Source organism: Torulaspora globosa, chromosome 1 (assembly GCF_014133895.1).
Source record: "Torulaspora globosa chromosome 1, complete sequence".
Lineage (NCBI taxonomy): Eukaryota > Fungi > Ascomycota > Saccharomycetes > Saccharomycetales > Saccharomycetaceae > Torulaspora > Torulaspora globosa.
The window spans coordinates 1061922-1075409 of NC_050727.1; the positions used below are offsets into that span (position 1 = coordinate 1061922).

The following is a 13488-nucleotide window of genomic DNA, read 5'->3' on the forward strand; positions in this document are numbered from 1 at the left end:
CGTTCCAATTGAAGGGACTCTCTCCCATGACATTCTCAATGGTTTCTCCTCAAGCATTCAAACAATAAGCGATGGCCCCAGAAGCATTCGAGTTGGTATATCCATGGTTCTGTGGGTTAAGACGTCACGTGACCTACTTCCCTCAATGCTCACTAGCACGTTGCCCAGGTGAAGTTGCAGGGTTATTGCAGCGGTTTGGAAGTTTACATATGACGTGTGGGATTTCCTGTTCAATCTTTAGCCTAGCTGGTAAGTTTGGTGGCCAATTGAGATTTCAAGAATCGAAACTTGCAGCAGGAAGGTTACATAGAAGATTGGCAGAGCCGAGGGCTAGGAGTGTCGATGAAAGTCACCGATAAGCTGAGGGATCGTTCCTCGGGAGACCGTCTACGCAGGATGGCGGTCTATGCAGCCTGCAGTTTGGCAATCGTATTCTATCTTTCGATGAGATACAGACCATCAGTGTGTGGAGTTCGCGATGGGAGCAAGACGACAATGGAAGTAGTATCGGTAGCTGAAGCCCTGTCGGAAGAAAGAATGGAGTCTTATAGAGCTTTGAAACTGACTCCGACGAAACCTGTGGTCATTCGGGATGCTGCCACGGGTCAGGAAAGGAAGATTCATGGCAGATTTCTCCACATCACTGACATGCATCCAGATGCATTTTACAAGGAGGGAAGTTCGATTGAAAGCGTATGTCACCAAGGTAAGCCCAAGAGTAAAAAGGACAGGGCGCCAAGGTTTGGGTATGCGACTGGCGGTTGCGATTCGCCGCCTGATCTCGTGGACTACACGCTGGAATGGATCAAGGAGAATTTGAGGGACAAAATTGATTTTGTCATTTGGACAGGCGATAATATTCGTCACGATAACGACCGCAGGATCCCAAGAACAGAGTTCCAAATTCTGGATATGAACGAAATTCTTTCTGGGAAGGTCCAAAAGCTCTTTTCCAACCCGAACAGTGAAAATCCCCGGGATTTCGATGTGTCAGTGGTACCCAGCATTGGGAACAACGATGTTTTCCCCCACAACATGTTTGCTTTAGGACCCACGTTGCAGACAAGAGAATATCACAGAATCTGGAACAACCTGGTACCGCAGGAGCAACAACGGACCTTTGACAGAAGTGCTAGTTTCGTGACAGAAGTTATTCCTGGCAAGCTTGCAGTCTTATCCATCAACACATTGTATCTTTTCAAAGCAAACCCATTGGTAGACAATTGCAGTTCCAAGAAACAACCGGGATACCAAATGCTGCTATGGTTGGGGGCCGTTCTTGAAGAGCTACGACAAAGAGGGATGAAAGTCTGGCTCTCCGGACACGTTCCCCCAATCGAGAAGAACTTTGCTGAGGGTTGTTTTGACAAATACACTCTGTGGACCCATGAATACAGGGACATTATAATCGGAGGACTATATGGACATATGAACATGGATCATTTTATACCCGTAGATGGCCAGGCTTCGTGGGAGGCCATCAAGGCATCAGAAGAAGGTAACGCTTACGAGAACCAGAAAGAAGGAGATGATGATTTGGATATGACAGCGCATGCTGTGGCAGGACGCGAAGCCCATCTGATGGGTGCCAAGCCAGTTGGTAAGGAAGCTTATATGAATCGGATCCGGGAAAAGATATACGAACAAGTCCACCAAAAGATTCAGAAGTCAAAGCCGCTGGATGCCGAGAGTGATGATTATGAGGGGAAACGTAAATCCTTAAAGAGCTTTGAGGAAGTTTGTGAGGATTACTCAATCGTATCAATTTCCGGTTCAGTTATACCTACTTTCAATCCGAGCCTCCGCATTTGGGAATACAACATCACAGACCTGGACACACAAACACAGACATGGCAGAGTAACTCTTGGGATCGATTTTACGAGACCTTGGAGAGCATCATGGAACGGGATTCATCGAACATCGAGAACGAACACTTGGATGGACTTGAAGAAGGTTTTGAGACTCAAAGAAGGAAGAAGAAGCGTGGAAAGAAGCCAAAGGAGGATAAGACCGTACCGAGGAAAAAACCAAAGACTTTACCAGCTGGCCCAGCATACACACCTCAGCTGTTTTCACCGACCAGGTTCGTGCAGTTTTACGCTGACTTGAAACAGATAAACAAGAAATATTATTCATTTTTGGAAGCCGGAAAGACACCTGAGGAAGCGGCAAGCCAGGCTTTCAAGTATGAAGTCGAATACGTGTCGGAAGATGGACCGTACCCAATGAAGGGCCTTCTGGTCAAAGACTTCGTCTTGCTGGCCTCCGAATTAGCCACGGAGAAGAAGAGCTGGGCCAAGTTCATGGAACGGGCATTCATGTCGACAGGCTACACGGACTAATCCCCCATGCCTTGGCAAAAACGGCCGGAGAAGAGTGTCATGATCATGATTTACTATATTTTCACGTTGATAGAATTTTAAGCAGCCTAGCTCATTATCTCTATACAGCTTTCTATTTGTTAGCAGCGGCAAAGTACTCCTTGGAGGACTCGACATCTGGCTTGATGGTGGCTGCACCTGGTGTCCAGTTGCATGGCAAGACAGTACCGTTCTTGTCAGTCCACTGGAAGCCCTCGACCAACCTCAAAGCTTCCTCAACGTTTCTACCGACTGGCAAGTCGTTGATGGTAATGTGTCTGACGACACCCTTTGGATCGATGATGAACAAACCTCTTAGAGCAATACCGGCCTCTTCGATCAAAACACCGTAGTCTCTGGACAAAGAGTGGTTGGTGTCGGCAACCAATGGGATGTCAACCTTGCCTAGACCACCGTCCTTTCTGTCAACGTTGGTCCATGCCAACAAGGAGTATTCAGAGTCGGTGGAAGCAAACAGCACTTGAGCACCAATGTCGGTGAATCTCTTGGCTGCCTCTGAGAAAGCAATGATTTCAGTTGGGCAGACGAAAGTGAACGCCAATGGGATGAACGCCAACACAACGTACTTGCCAGCGTATTTTTCCAAGGAAACTTCGTCAAAGACACCGTCAATGACTGCAGTCTTGTTGAATTTTGGAGCTTGCTTTTGAACTTGAGCGACCATCTCTGGATAAATCTATCTGTTCGATTGACTTGCTACGACATATACCAGTTCACTAGATCATCTAGTCTTAATTGGTCCCCTTTTATACCTTTATTAGACGGCCTCTTGTCATTACCCGGAAGGTAGCTGATTTGTCATATTGAATAGAGAGTCTCGAACTCAATGCTCATCGAGCTCATCGGGCCGGGCAGGGCCTTCGAGACGTGTAATAAGAGGCCATTGAGCTTAGTTAAGCTTGGCAACGGATTCTACGTAGTGTATTTACTAATCCTGGGCTTGCTCCGGGTGCAATTGGAGGCCTGACGCTCCAGCAGGCTGGTCCGGCACCGGCTCGGGCTCGGGCTGCACCGCGGGCTCTAGATCGCGCAAGGACGTTTCTTGATGGGCTCGACGGTTGGAGCGCTGTTGTAGAACGATGTCCACATGGCTCTTGGTCTGTGGGAACAGGATGCAGACGAACAGTAACAGGTTCTTGACGACAGCGAGGAAAAAGTTGTCCGTTGCCGGGTCGGGGACGATCCGCTCGAAGATCTTGGTAGCCAGCTGACGGCGTCTGAATCTACGCAGTTGACTCGAAGTGACGCGGACGAACTTCTTGTACCAAGGCAGGTCGTGTAGAGCGCGGGTTCGGTCCTGGTCTCTGTGGGCAAGCAGCAGCAGCTCTTTGAAGGAGTCCAGGTAGGAGGAGGGTGTGGTGTCTCTGTTGGTCTCGTAAAGGTCCAGGCAGTTGACAAGGAAGGCGTCCATGGGTTGCTTGTTGAGTTCGCGCGCGTGCACTCTTTCGAAGAGGCTCGTGAGGGCACCGTTGCCCTGCTCGACAGCATTTGGAATGCTGTAAGCGTCGTACAGGTCAGACCTCAGCTCGCGCAGGTTCGACGCCATGAGAATGTCGATAACTGCCGGGTGATTTCTGCAATCGCCGTAAAATTCGCTGGAAAGCGAGCCTGAGCTGATATAGTCTTTGATTTCGCGGTAGTTGGTCTCGTTCACAACATTACTGTTCATGTAACTTGTCCACATATCCCAGATTTCACGGGTACTCCATATTGCGCGGAGAATGTATAGTACTGCAATCAATATGATGTACTTCCTGGGAAGCAGCTCCGATAACCTCATGAGAAAGAAGAGTGGGATGATGGAGTAATTTCCGATCAGATACAGGGTTCTCACCAACAGTAGAACGATCGGGAAGCCATTCCGCAGAGAAGAGACGATCCTAAACGCGCGTTGACCTCGTCCAGATTCAGTGGAGAAATTTCCCATATTTCCTCCGTTACTAGGGTTCAGTTCCTGTGCTATGAATATATCTTTGAGGATGCTCGTACCTAGTCGCGATTCTAGTCTCGCTATCAAATTCGGCGACAGCTTAATTAGTCCATTCTCTACGATGCAGTCCGCTGAAGAAGCGCTGATTGAATGCTCCCCTGCTTCTAGCTTGAAGGTGATGGGATCCAGCTCCTGAGCTGGAACGTACACCTCTTTACCGTCAACCGTGCATCTGATATAGCTCTCGTGACTTGAGTGTACAATTAGTCCAGATCTTGTCACATAACGGTATCTGCGGTTTTCGGTTCTTTGTATTGAGGCGGGCATTTCATTAGCTGGCAAGGAAGCTGCCTGTGATCGTGCCGATGTTGAGTGCATCATTGGCTGTGAAGTGACTTCCTCGGTTTGGTTTCTCCGATGAATAAAATCAAAGGCTTCGGGGCTGTTAAACAATTCGCTCCAAAAGCCCGGACCCGGTTCATTAAAATCCTGATTGATCTGGACGTGAATCTTCGCACTACCGGGTTCATTGATGTACTCCATTATCTTCGATGCGTTGCCTGCGAAATCTGCTACGTGAACTAACTGCCCTTTGTATATCAGCTTAATATCATTCGTTGATAAGCTCAGGGAATGGGTATAAACGGAACAGATGAACTCCTTCACTTCCTCCACAGTAGTATCAGGCGTTACTCTCATCTCGTTAGCCGAGAGTGTGGCATCTGAGACAAACTCAAGCTTCAAGCTGTCCTCGCCATCAACACTGTCGAGATTATGCCGTACTTTGAACATAACGGTAAAATGGCTTCCATTCTCTGGAGCAAAATCATAGCCCAGCACTTCTGACAATGTCATATCATTGTAAAGTTCTAAACTATTAGGCGCATCCAACTGGATCGGTGTCTGCTTACCCTTGAAGATAAATCCCACCAAGTCAGACGGCGAATGCCGATCTTTTAAACCACAAAGATTCTTCTTATCCTGAACTTCGTATTCATGAAGCCGCTGAACGGCCAGCTTCTCTAATCTGGCCATAGTCATCCCCATTGAGACCCTAGGCTCGTAAACTGACATTATCTTATCCACCGACAATACATTCACGTTCAACTGAAGGTTTGTCGTGGCAAACTCATAATCCAGATCGTAATCAAGGTTCTGAGCACTTCCGCTATTGGATTTCTTCCTCTCGAATCGCACTCTGATAAAGCCCTGGCCATGCATCGGCTCCACATCTTGCAGGTAAGTATCCAATGACAGCTCTTGATGCTTATAGTGAAAGTAGTACTCGGATACGTGGGCAAGTCTGGACATAGCATCATCCCCGCTAGCATTTAACTCTGCAGACAGCCGGGAGTGCACATACTGCAGTAGCCTTGCCACCTTTGCCTTAGGGTGAGCGTTGACGAACAGGTTAGTCCGAATCAAGCTGAAATCAGAAGACCAAACGGTAAACTTCAGAGGTGCCAATGCCAAGCATTCCATTATTCCGCTCCTAAACTTGATAGAGACCCAGTAGAGGTAGCGGCGTCATAAGAGCCTGGCTTAACTGCTTAGCAGTACGTTAACCTTTAGCTTCCATCATTGCAAACGGTTGTTCATTATATATACAAGTTACTTAAGCAAAGCACACAGTTCCTATCTTGGCGCATTTCTGGTGCATCATAAGCTCTTTGAGCCTAATCTCTTCCATTGCCCCTGCATCCGGCTTTCTTACCATGATTTCGCGATTCGAACGGGGCAATTGCGATGCGATTAGTCGGTTTTACCTCTAATTTGGAACTCCAGGTCCTTCAACTCCTTCTGCAATCTCTCAATGGCTTCCTCATCCTTCTGGGTCCTCAATCGAGCCAACTCAGCCCTTTTCTTCCTGTATTTGGTCTCCTGGTCTCTTCTCTCAAGCTCCTGAATCCACAGCTGCTCCCTGATCTTGGCCTTCTCCCTCATCTGCTCCTCTTTGGCCTTCTGCTCCTTCACGCTCGTGCCGTAGATGTAAGATCCTGCTACCAAAGCGACCAAAGTCGCCGCTTGCAGGCCAACACGCCATCTGAAGTACACCTGAGCCTTCACCTTGTTACCACTTCTAACGTTCTTGGCAGCCAATATCACAGCTCCAGTGGTGAGCAAAGCTCCTAACGGAACCAATGGCTGTTGCTTGCAGTGGAAGACGATCTTATCCAAGAACGGCATTTCGTCCAGTTCTTGCTCCCTCACATCGAAACTTGAGGGCATACGCGACATTGTATGGCGGGACGGGGTTCCAGGTCTCCTGATCTCGACGACAACTGGTCTAGTTCTAGCTGCTTCTTGCTCAAAGTTGCTTGTAGATGCTTGTATTGTTACTTCGCGTTATCGGGGATAACACTATAAGGTCTCAGAAGACAGCAAGATCGCTAATGCTCGCTTCATGAGCCATTGAGGCGGATTAGAGAGGTATGTAGGCTATCTAGGCAGCGACAATCATTCCTCGAAGATGAACTCCTTTAGTTCCTTGTAAGCTCTGTCGAGGTCGTCGTTGACAAGGATTCTGTCATGAGCGCCGGTCTCAGCGTATTCCATCTCTGCCTTGGCCGCAGCGAGCCTCTTGGAGATCGACTCAGCAGTCTCGGTGCCTCTGCCGGTCAGTCTTTTCTCCAGGTCCTCCAACGAAGGTGGTGCGACGAACAGGAACCTGGCGTCGAGATCGGTCTTGTACTTGACGGACTTCACTCCCTGCATGTCGATGTCCAGGATACAAGTCTTTCCAGACTCGATCACTTTCTTGACAGATGCCACTGTGGTGCCGTAGTAGTTTCCAGAGAACTGCGCCCATTCGACAAATTTGTCCTCCGAGATCATGGTCTTGAACGTCTCGACGCTGACAAAGTTGTAGTCCCTCCCGTTGACCTCACCGGGTCTTGGGGATCTGGTGGTCGAAGACACACTGAACCCAAACTTGTTTGGGAACTCGGCGAAAAGTCTCTTCAACAAGGTGGACTTTCCCGCACCACTGGGACCAGACAGAACGATAGGACGTGGCATTTAGAGAGCTTGACCAATGCAGAAACAGAGCAACCGGGTCTAGGATGGTTTGTTGGTTTTACCTGTTTTTTTTATACGTCATATTTTTCACTGCTCGAGCCTTGATCTCATCGCGACGCTTTATAGAGAGAAACGCCCATAGCCCAACCGAAGAGCATCGCCTGGCCTCTCTGATGGCCATTGGCGTCGGTACTCAGGCGTCCTTGTTCAACTGAGGGTCGCGAAGGTCCCTCCAATCAAAGTGGTCGAAAAACAGCCGTTTTAGCGTGGCCAGCGACTCAATGCTTCTGCCGTGCGTTTCTGGCTGAGTTGGCGACCGACTGCCCCAGTGTAGCGGCCTGGAGGGCTGGATATCAACCGCTACAGCCTGCTCATCGCATTTCATAAGAGCGATATATCGCTCTGGACGAAGAAGTGGTTAGACGTCTAGCCCATGAAAGGGGCATATAATCCAAGGTTCTAGCTGTTGTGAGGGAGACCGTGGAAGTTTCTGGGAGGCTGGGTAGATGGATCAGGATGGTGTTCGCGAGATCGCTACTGATTTTGGCTTTCAGGCTGGCGTGGTGTGTTGCTAGAGGGACTGGCGGCGACGATGATGAGTTGTTGCCGATGCCGGATTCGCCCGGGAAGAGCGGTGGCATTGCCGATGATCCGGTCAGTGATGTGAATCCCGTTACCGAGGAGATGTTTTCGTCATGGGCTTTGTGCATTTTACTGTTTTTGTTGATTTCTGCCCTGTGGTCGAGTTACTATCTAACGCAGAGACGAATCACTGCGGTACACGAGACGGTGCTGTCGATTTTTTACGGTATGATTGTGGGACTGATTATCAGGTTATCACCAGGCCATTACATTCAAGATGCTGTGACGTTCGACTCATCGTACTTCTTTAACGTATTGCTACCGCCGATTATCTTGAACTCCGGATACGAGTTGAACCAGGTGAATTTTTTCAATAACATGTTCTCGATTCTGACGTTTGCGATTCCAGGAACGTTTATCTCGGCTGTTGTGCTGGGAATCATCATCTTTATCTGGACCGCCCTGGGGCTGGAAGGGATTAACATATCGTTCGTGGATGCTCTGTCAGTGGGTGCCACGCTGTCAGCCACTGATCCGGTGACTATCTTGTCGATATTCAATGCTTACAAAGTTGATCCCAAACTGTATACCATAATTTTCGGCGAGTCACTGCTGAATGATGCCATCTCGATTGTTATGTTCGAGACATGTCAGAAGTTTCACGGCTCTCCAGCCAAGATTTCTTCTCTTTTCGAAGGTATAGGTCTGTTTCTGATGACTTTTATGGTCTCGTTGCTGATAGGTTTGTTCACTGGGGTATTGGTGGCGTTGATACTGAAACACAGCCATATCAGGAGGTATCCGCAGATCGAGAGTTGCATCGTCTTGTTGATCGCTTACGAGACCTATTTCTTCTCGAATGGCTGCCACATGTCGGGAATAGTGTCACTGCTTTTCTGCGGGATCACCTTGAAACATTATGCCTACTATAATATGTCCCGAAGAACGCAGATTACGATCAAGTTCATATTCCAATTGCTGGCCAGACTATCAGAAAACTTCATATTCATTTACCTGGGATTGGAACTTTTCACGGAGGTGGAGCTCGTGTACAAGCCTGTCTTGATCATAGTTACCGCAATTTCAATCTGTGTAGCGCGGTGGTGTTCCGTTTTCCCTCTTTCGAGATTCATCAACTGGCTATACCGCATGAAAACCGTCAGATCGATGAGAGGATCTGTTGGTAACAGCATTTCCATCCCAGATGAGATTCCTTATAACTATCAGGCTATGACGTTTTGGGCTGGTCTGCGAGGCGCCGTCGGAGTGGCCCTGGCTATGGGTTTGCAGGGAGAATTCAAGTTTACTTTATTGGCGACTGTCCTGGTCGTGGTTGTTCTCACAGTCATCATATTTGGTGGCACCACTGCTGGTATGCTGGAGGTTCTGAATATTAAGACCGGCTGCATCGATGAAAATGACAACAGCGATGATGAGTTTGATATCGAGGCCCCTAGGCCATCCGCTCCGGTTGCTGGTTTCGACAGCATGCTACAGCCTTACTCCGATGATGATTCCCGTGCGCATACATCGATAGCTCTAAAAGCTCCGGTTACAAGTGCCAATATATTATCAGATTTCCAGCCGCCCACGCCAAGCCCGATTAATCCTAACGCATCGCGCGTTTCACTGGATACCCAGCAATTGAGGGAGACTTTTGGAAATATTTTCTTCAACGCTGATTCTCAATGGTTTCAAAATTTTGATGAGCAGGTATTAAAGCCTGTCTTCTTGGACAGCAATCTCCGACCACTCAAGGAAGATGGTAATCAATCTCAGACGACCTTTGATCCTAGCAGTGGTCAGTAAATGACGGTGATGATTTGCGATTCGTTCCCGAGGACGAAATGCAGTAGACTGTACATATCTCTAGTTATACAGACAAATGCTGACATGAGGTCGGGGAGGGTGAAAGATGCATATTCCTGTGGCAGAGAAGCAGTAGGGTCTAATTTCTGCACATATCTAGTACCCATTTGCTTAGTTTCACGACGTCCTCATCAAGATATAATTCGTCAAGAAGAATGTTATACTTCAGCACTATCTCCAGAAAGGCACTGACGGATAAGTCGTAAAGAATTGAAACGACGTCTGGCATATCTTCATCCTCGTCGTCCGTTTTTCTGTTACTTTCAGGGCTCCAATCAGCAAACCTACCTAGCGCGCCAACCGATCTTTCAAGGCACTTTAGCACTTCTCCTACAGATGAGACGACTCCGCCTTTGGGATCCTCCTCTATGGCGTTTATCAAAAGACCCATCAAGGAAATGATGCATTCAGCATGACAAACAGGCTGCGGCACCAACTTCTCTGCTTGTCTTCTCTTGGAGATGCACCAGGCTTCAATAATAGAGACCTGTGGTTGATCCTGTTGGGAAGATATGGCCGATGGAAAGAAAAATAGATTGATGTAATTTCTTACTGTGCGCAACAGCATGCCAGCTAGCTTCAACAGGGTAGTTTCATGTGTAATGATAGGTTCGTCGTATGCATGCTCAGCACCGAGAGGGCTCTTGATGCCAAAAGGAAACTGCCTTCTATCGTTGCTTTGAAATTTTTTCCTAATTAATACATCATCATCCTTGAGAGTGATTCTGCGATTTTGGGCTTCATGAGATGTCACAGGAGGAGAACCCGGAAACCTCAGCTGCGAAGAAGAAAACGCAGCTGGCTCCTCGGCAACTTGGTTACCGAACAGCTTCTCTTTGTCGTTCTCATAAAAGTTCTTGGTTCTCTTGTTTGACCTGTCTTGTAACTTCAAATTCTCGAGGGATTTCAAATAGCCTGTAACGCTTTCATTTGTGTTTTGGATAGTAACCAGGCATTCCCGCAGTATCACCGGCCATATATGCGTGTTTCTGTAACGCGTATGGTAAATTGGAAGTCGCAGAGAACTATCCGACGAGGTTGCCCTATAAGAAAGTTCTTGGAATGCGGTTAGCTTTGTGAATGGTTTATGAGAACTCAACCCAGTAACCAAAGTTTCAATTGGTGTCGATGACAGCGATGATATGGGCTTCCCCTTGTGTAGACATCCGATAGACATGTTCGCGTTGAACGCAACGTTGATGAACTCCAGATTAATAAACACAACGAACGATAGCAGCGCCAGCCGCAAATTACTGACTAATCCAATCCACCAGCGCGACACAGCAAGGGCAAAGAAGAACGGCGAGACAAAAGTGACCGACAGAGTCATTATTGCACATTTAACAATGATTCTTCTCCAACCGGCAGAGATATACCGTTGTGGAGGTTGAAAATGGGTATCGAAGCTGAAAGAAAGTCTATCCAAGTCGAAAAGACAATGCTGCAACGTGTATATTGTGGGAATCAACACCCAAACGTAAGACATGTAGCATTGTTTGAACACGGCTGAGGAACCGGCACCCTCAGATCCCAAAAGTCCACTATAAGCCAGCGAGACGACGAAGCTGCAGGCAAAATGTATCACTTCATAAACGACAAACCTCACACAGAACAGTTGTCCAAAAACTAGTTTCCACAAGTTCGAATATCCTCTGTATTGCACATGTAGGTAATTCTTTCTAGTCACGATAACGAGCAGCGACGACAGATACAACAGTAAAAATCGCAGTGGCACCAGCAATGCACTCTCTAGATATGAGCCGGACCCACCAGACACCAAAGCCAAAGCAATTGCCTGGAATATAGTGAATGTAGAGCACATTCGCGTCGCTAAATGGTTAAACCTTGTCTTGCATATGTCGCTAAAGATCGTGTGATAGCTATATCTTGAACTCAATGGAATCGGCGCATCCAACATCATCAACGATTAGATCGATCGAACAAACCAAAGCCCTCTTATATACGGTTCTGATGATGTGTTTAGATGACGTTTTTTAAAGCCCATTTTCAATTTTCTCTAAGGCACCAAAACATGCGATTCTAGGCTAACTTTGATGAATTTGCCACTAAAAGAGCTATAAATCTCACGATGAGAGAGGTATTTGAGCGCCAAGAAGAGTTGCGAACGCTGACACAAGTCTATTAGCCATCTGGGGAAGGGATGGGGGAGAAGAACGCGTTTCGTGCGAAGACAAACGATGATATCCAGGCCAAGCTGGACAAGAAGCTGGGACCGGAGTATATCTCTAAGAGAGTAGGGTTTGGTAGCAGCAGAGTTGCATATATTGAAGGCTGGAGAGCCATTAACCTTGCCAACCAGATTTTTGGGTACAACGGCTGGTCGACAGAGGTCAAGAGCGTGACTGTGGACTTTTTGGATGAACGACAGGGGAAATACAGCATAGGTTGCACTGCGATTGTTCGTGTAACGCTGCAAAATGGTACGTATAGGGAAGACATAGGGTATGGGACAGTGGAAAACGAACGAAGGAAAGCAGCGGCGTTCGAGAGGGCAAAGAAATCTGCCGTCACGGACGCTTTGAAGAGGTCTCTAAGAGGTTTCGGGAATGCTCTCGGTAACTGTCTGTATGATAAGGATTTCCTAGCGAGAATCGATAAAGTTCAGTTTGATCCTCCCGACTTCGACGAGGGGAATTTGTTTCGTCCATCAGACGAGATAAGCGAAATCTCCAGATCGAATACGCTGGATCATCAACTCGATGGGAGTTGCAAGAGGAGGCGTGTGACGCGACCGGGTCCAGCGCCAGGGAAGGGTTCGGATTCCAACGGAATGCATAATCAGCAGCAGAGTTTAGCGCGGCCCGTGGAGCAAAGAAGGGCTCAACATCCTGAGAATCCGCCAGATCAAGCGGCAGAAGCTCCCGCAGAACACGACGAACTGTTGGACGACTCACTTATGTTTAGCGACGACTTCCAAGATGACGATCTGATAAACATGGGAAAGCAGCAGGCGGAGATCGCGGTGCCGGAGCAGAAAGTAGCAGAATTAGCCACCGAGCCCATCACATTCGTTACCGCAAAGGCAGCGTCTTCAGTGCAGAACAAAAGGCCAGTCACGCGGGACAACGTCTTCGATCCCAAATATCAGGCTCAGTCGATCAAACACACCGTTGACCAAACAACTTCCATGCATATACCGGCGAGTCTGCTGAAGGAAAAGGGAATCGATGACTCTAGAGAATCTGCGTACCACAAGTTTGCACCCAAGGGCAAGCAAATCGGAGTGGATACGTCCGTATCACAGCCCAGCAACGACAACCGCACTTCTAATAGCACTTCTCAGCCCGTCGCGGCAGCCTCTTCTCGCTTCGCTCCTCCAAACACGGTAGTGCATCCTAACTCGTCCTCAGCAATCCCTCAGCCGGCGAAAGCTACAAGAAGGGAAGTTGGCAGGCCCAAAATCAATCCTTCCATGCAGCGCAAATTGAGCCCGTAAGGTTGCTAATTTGATCAATGGTCCTGCTATCGTCCGCATCATTATTAATGCATTTCGAGGCGCCACTGGACCAAATGAGCGCCCAGTGACGCTCTATACCTAAATATTTAAGTACTAGTAAGTCATCGAGTAGTATTGAAGCCCGTTACCCGGCCTCGAAGTTGGGTATTACGATTTGTGCTATACAAGAGTGATGAGAAGGGATCCTCATAGGAGAACACACGAAGAAACGACCGGGAAACGATAGACT

At 48.0% G+C, this 13488-nt stretch overlaps 8 protein-coding genes across 8 annotated transcripts; 3 read left to right on the top strand and 5 right to left on the bottom strand.

Moving 5' to 3' along the window:
• Positions 1–342: 342 nt before the first annotated feature.
• PPN1 (endopolyphosphatase) lies at positions 343–2343 on the top strand (the record flags this gene model as incomplete). The annotated part of the gene is made up of 1 exon (XM_037281554.1): positions 343–2343. The coding sequence occupies one exon, from the start codon at positions 343–345 to the stop codon at positions 2341–2343; it is 2001 nt and encodes a 666-aa protein (XP_037137449.1).
• A 112-nt stretch (positions 2344–2455) lies between these two features.
• Positions 2456–3046, bottom strand: TSA2 (thioredoxin peroxidase TSA2; the record flags this gene model as incomplete). The annotated part of the gene is made up of 1 exon (XM_037281555.1): positions 2456–3046. One exon carries the CDS (start codon positions 3044–3046, stop codon positions 2456–2458), a length of 591 nt encoding a protein of 196 aa, XP_037137450.1.
• Positions 3047–3310: 264 nt separating this feature from the next.
• USA1 (Usa1p) lies at positions 3311–5794 on the bottom strand (the record flags this gene model as incomplete). Its single annotated transcript, XM_037281556.1, has 1 exon — positions 3311–5794. The coding sequence occupies one exon, from the start codon at positions 5792–5794 to the stop codon at positions 3311–3313; it is 2484 nt and encodes an 827-aa protein (XP_037137451.1).
• Positions 5795–6064: 270 nt separating this feature from the next.
• On the bottom strand, positions 6065–6550 carry RCF1 (respiratory supercomplex assembly factor RCF1; the record flags this gene model as incomplete). Its single annotated transcript, XM_037281557.1, has 1 exon — positions 6065–6550. The coding sequence occupies one exon, from the start codon at positions 6548–6550 to the stop codon at positions 6065–6067; it is 486 nt and encodes a 161-aa protein (XP_037137452.1).
• Positions 6551–6769: 219 nt separating this feature from the next.
• Positions 6770–7330, bottom strand: GUK1 (guanylate kinase; the record flags this gene model as incomplete). The annotated part of the gene is made up of 1 exon (XM_037281558.1): positions 6770–7330. The coding sequence occupies one exon, from the start codon at positions 7328–7330 to the stop codon at positions 6770–6772; it is 561 nt and encodes a 186-aa protein (XP_037137453.1).
• Positions 7331–7846: 516 nt separating this feature from the next.
• Positions 7847–9721, top strand: NHX1 (bifunctional K:H/Na:H antiporter NHX1; the record flags this gene model as incomplete). Its single annotated transcript, XM_037281559.1, has 1 exon — positions 7847–9721. The coding sequence occupies one exon, from the start codon at positions 7847–7849 to the stop codon at positions 9719–9721; it is 1875 nt and encodes a 624-aa protein (XP_037137454.1).
• A 139-nt stretch (positions 9722–9860) lies between these two features.
• NDC1 (Ndc1p) lies at positions 9861–11702 on the bottom strand (the record flags this gene model as incomplete). Its single annotated transcript, XM_037281560.1, has 1 exon — positions 9861–11702. The coding sequence occupies one exon, from the start codon at positions 11700–11702 to the stop codon at positions 9861–9863; it is 1842 nt and encodes a 613-aa protein (XP_037137455.1).
• Positions 11703–11942: 240 nt separating this feature from the next.
• Positions 11943–13238, top strand: RAD52 (recombinase RAD52; the record flags this gene model as incomplete). The annotated part of the gene is made up of 1 exon (XM_037281561.1): positions 11943–13238. One exon carries the CDS (start codon positions 11943–11945, stop codon positions 13236–13238), a length of 1296 nt encoding a protein of 431 aa, XP_037137456.1.
• Between the last annotated feature and the right edge of the window lie 250 nt (positions 13239–13488).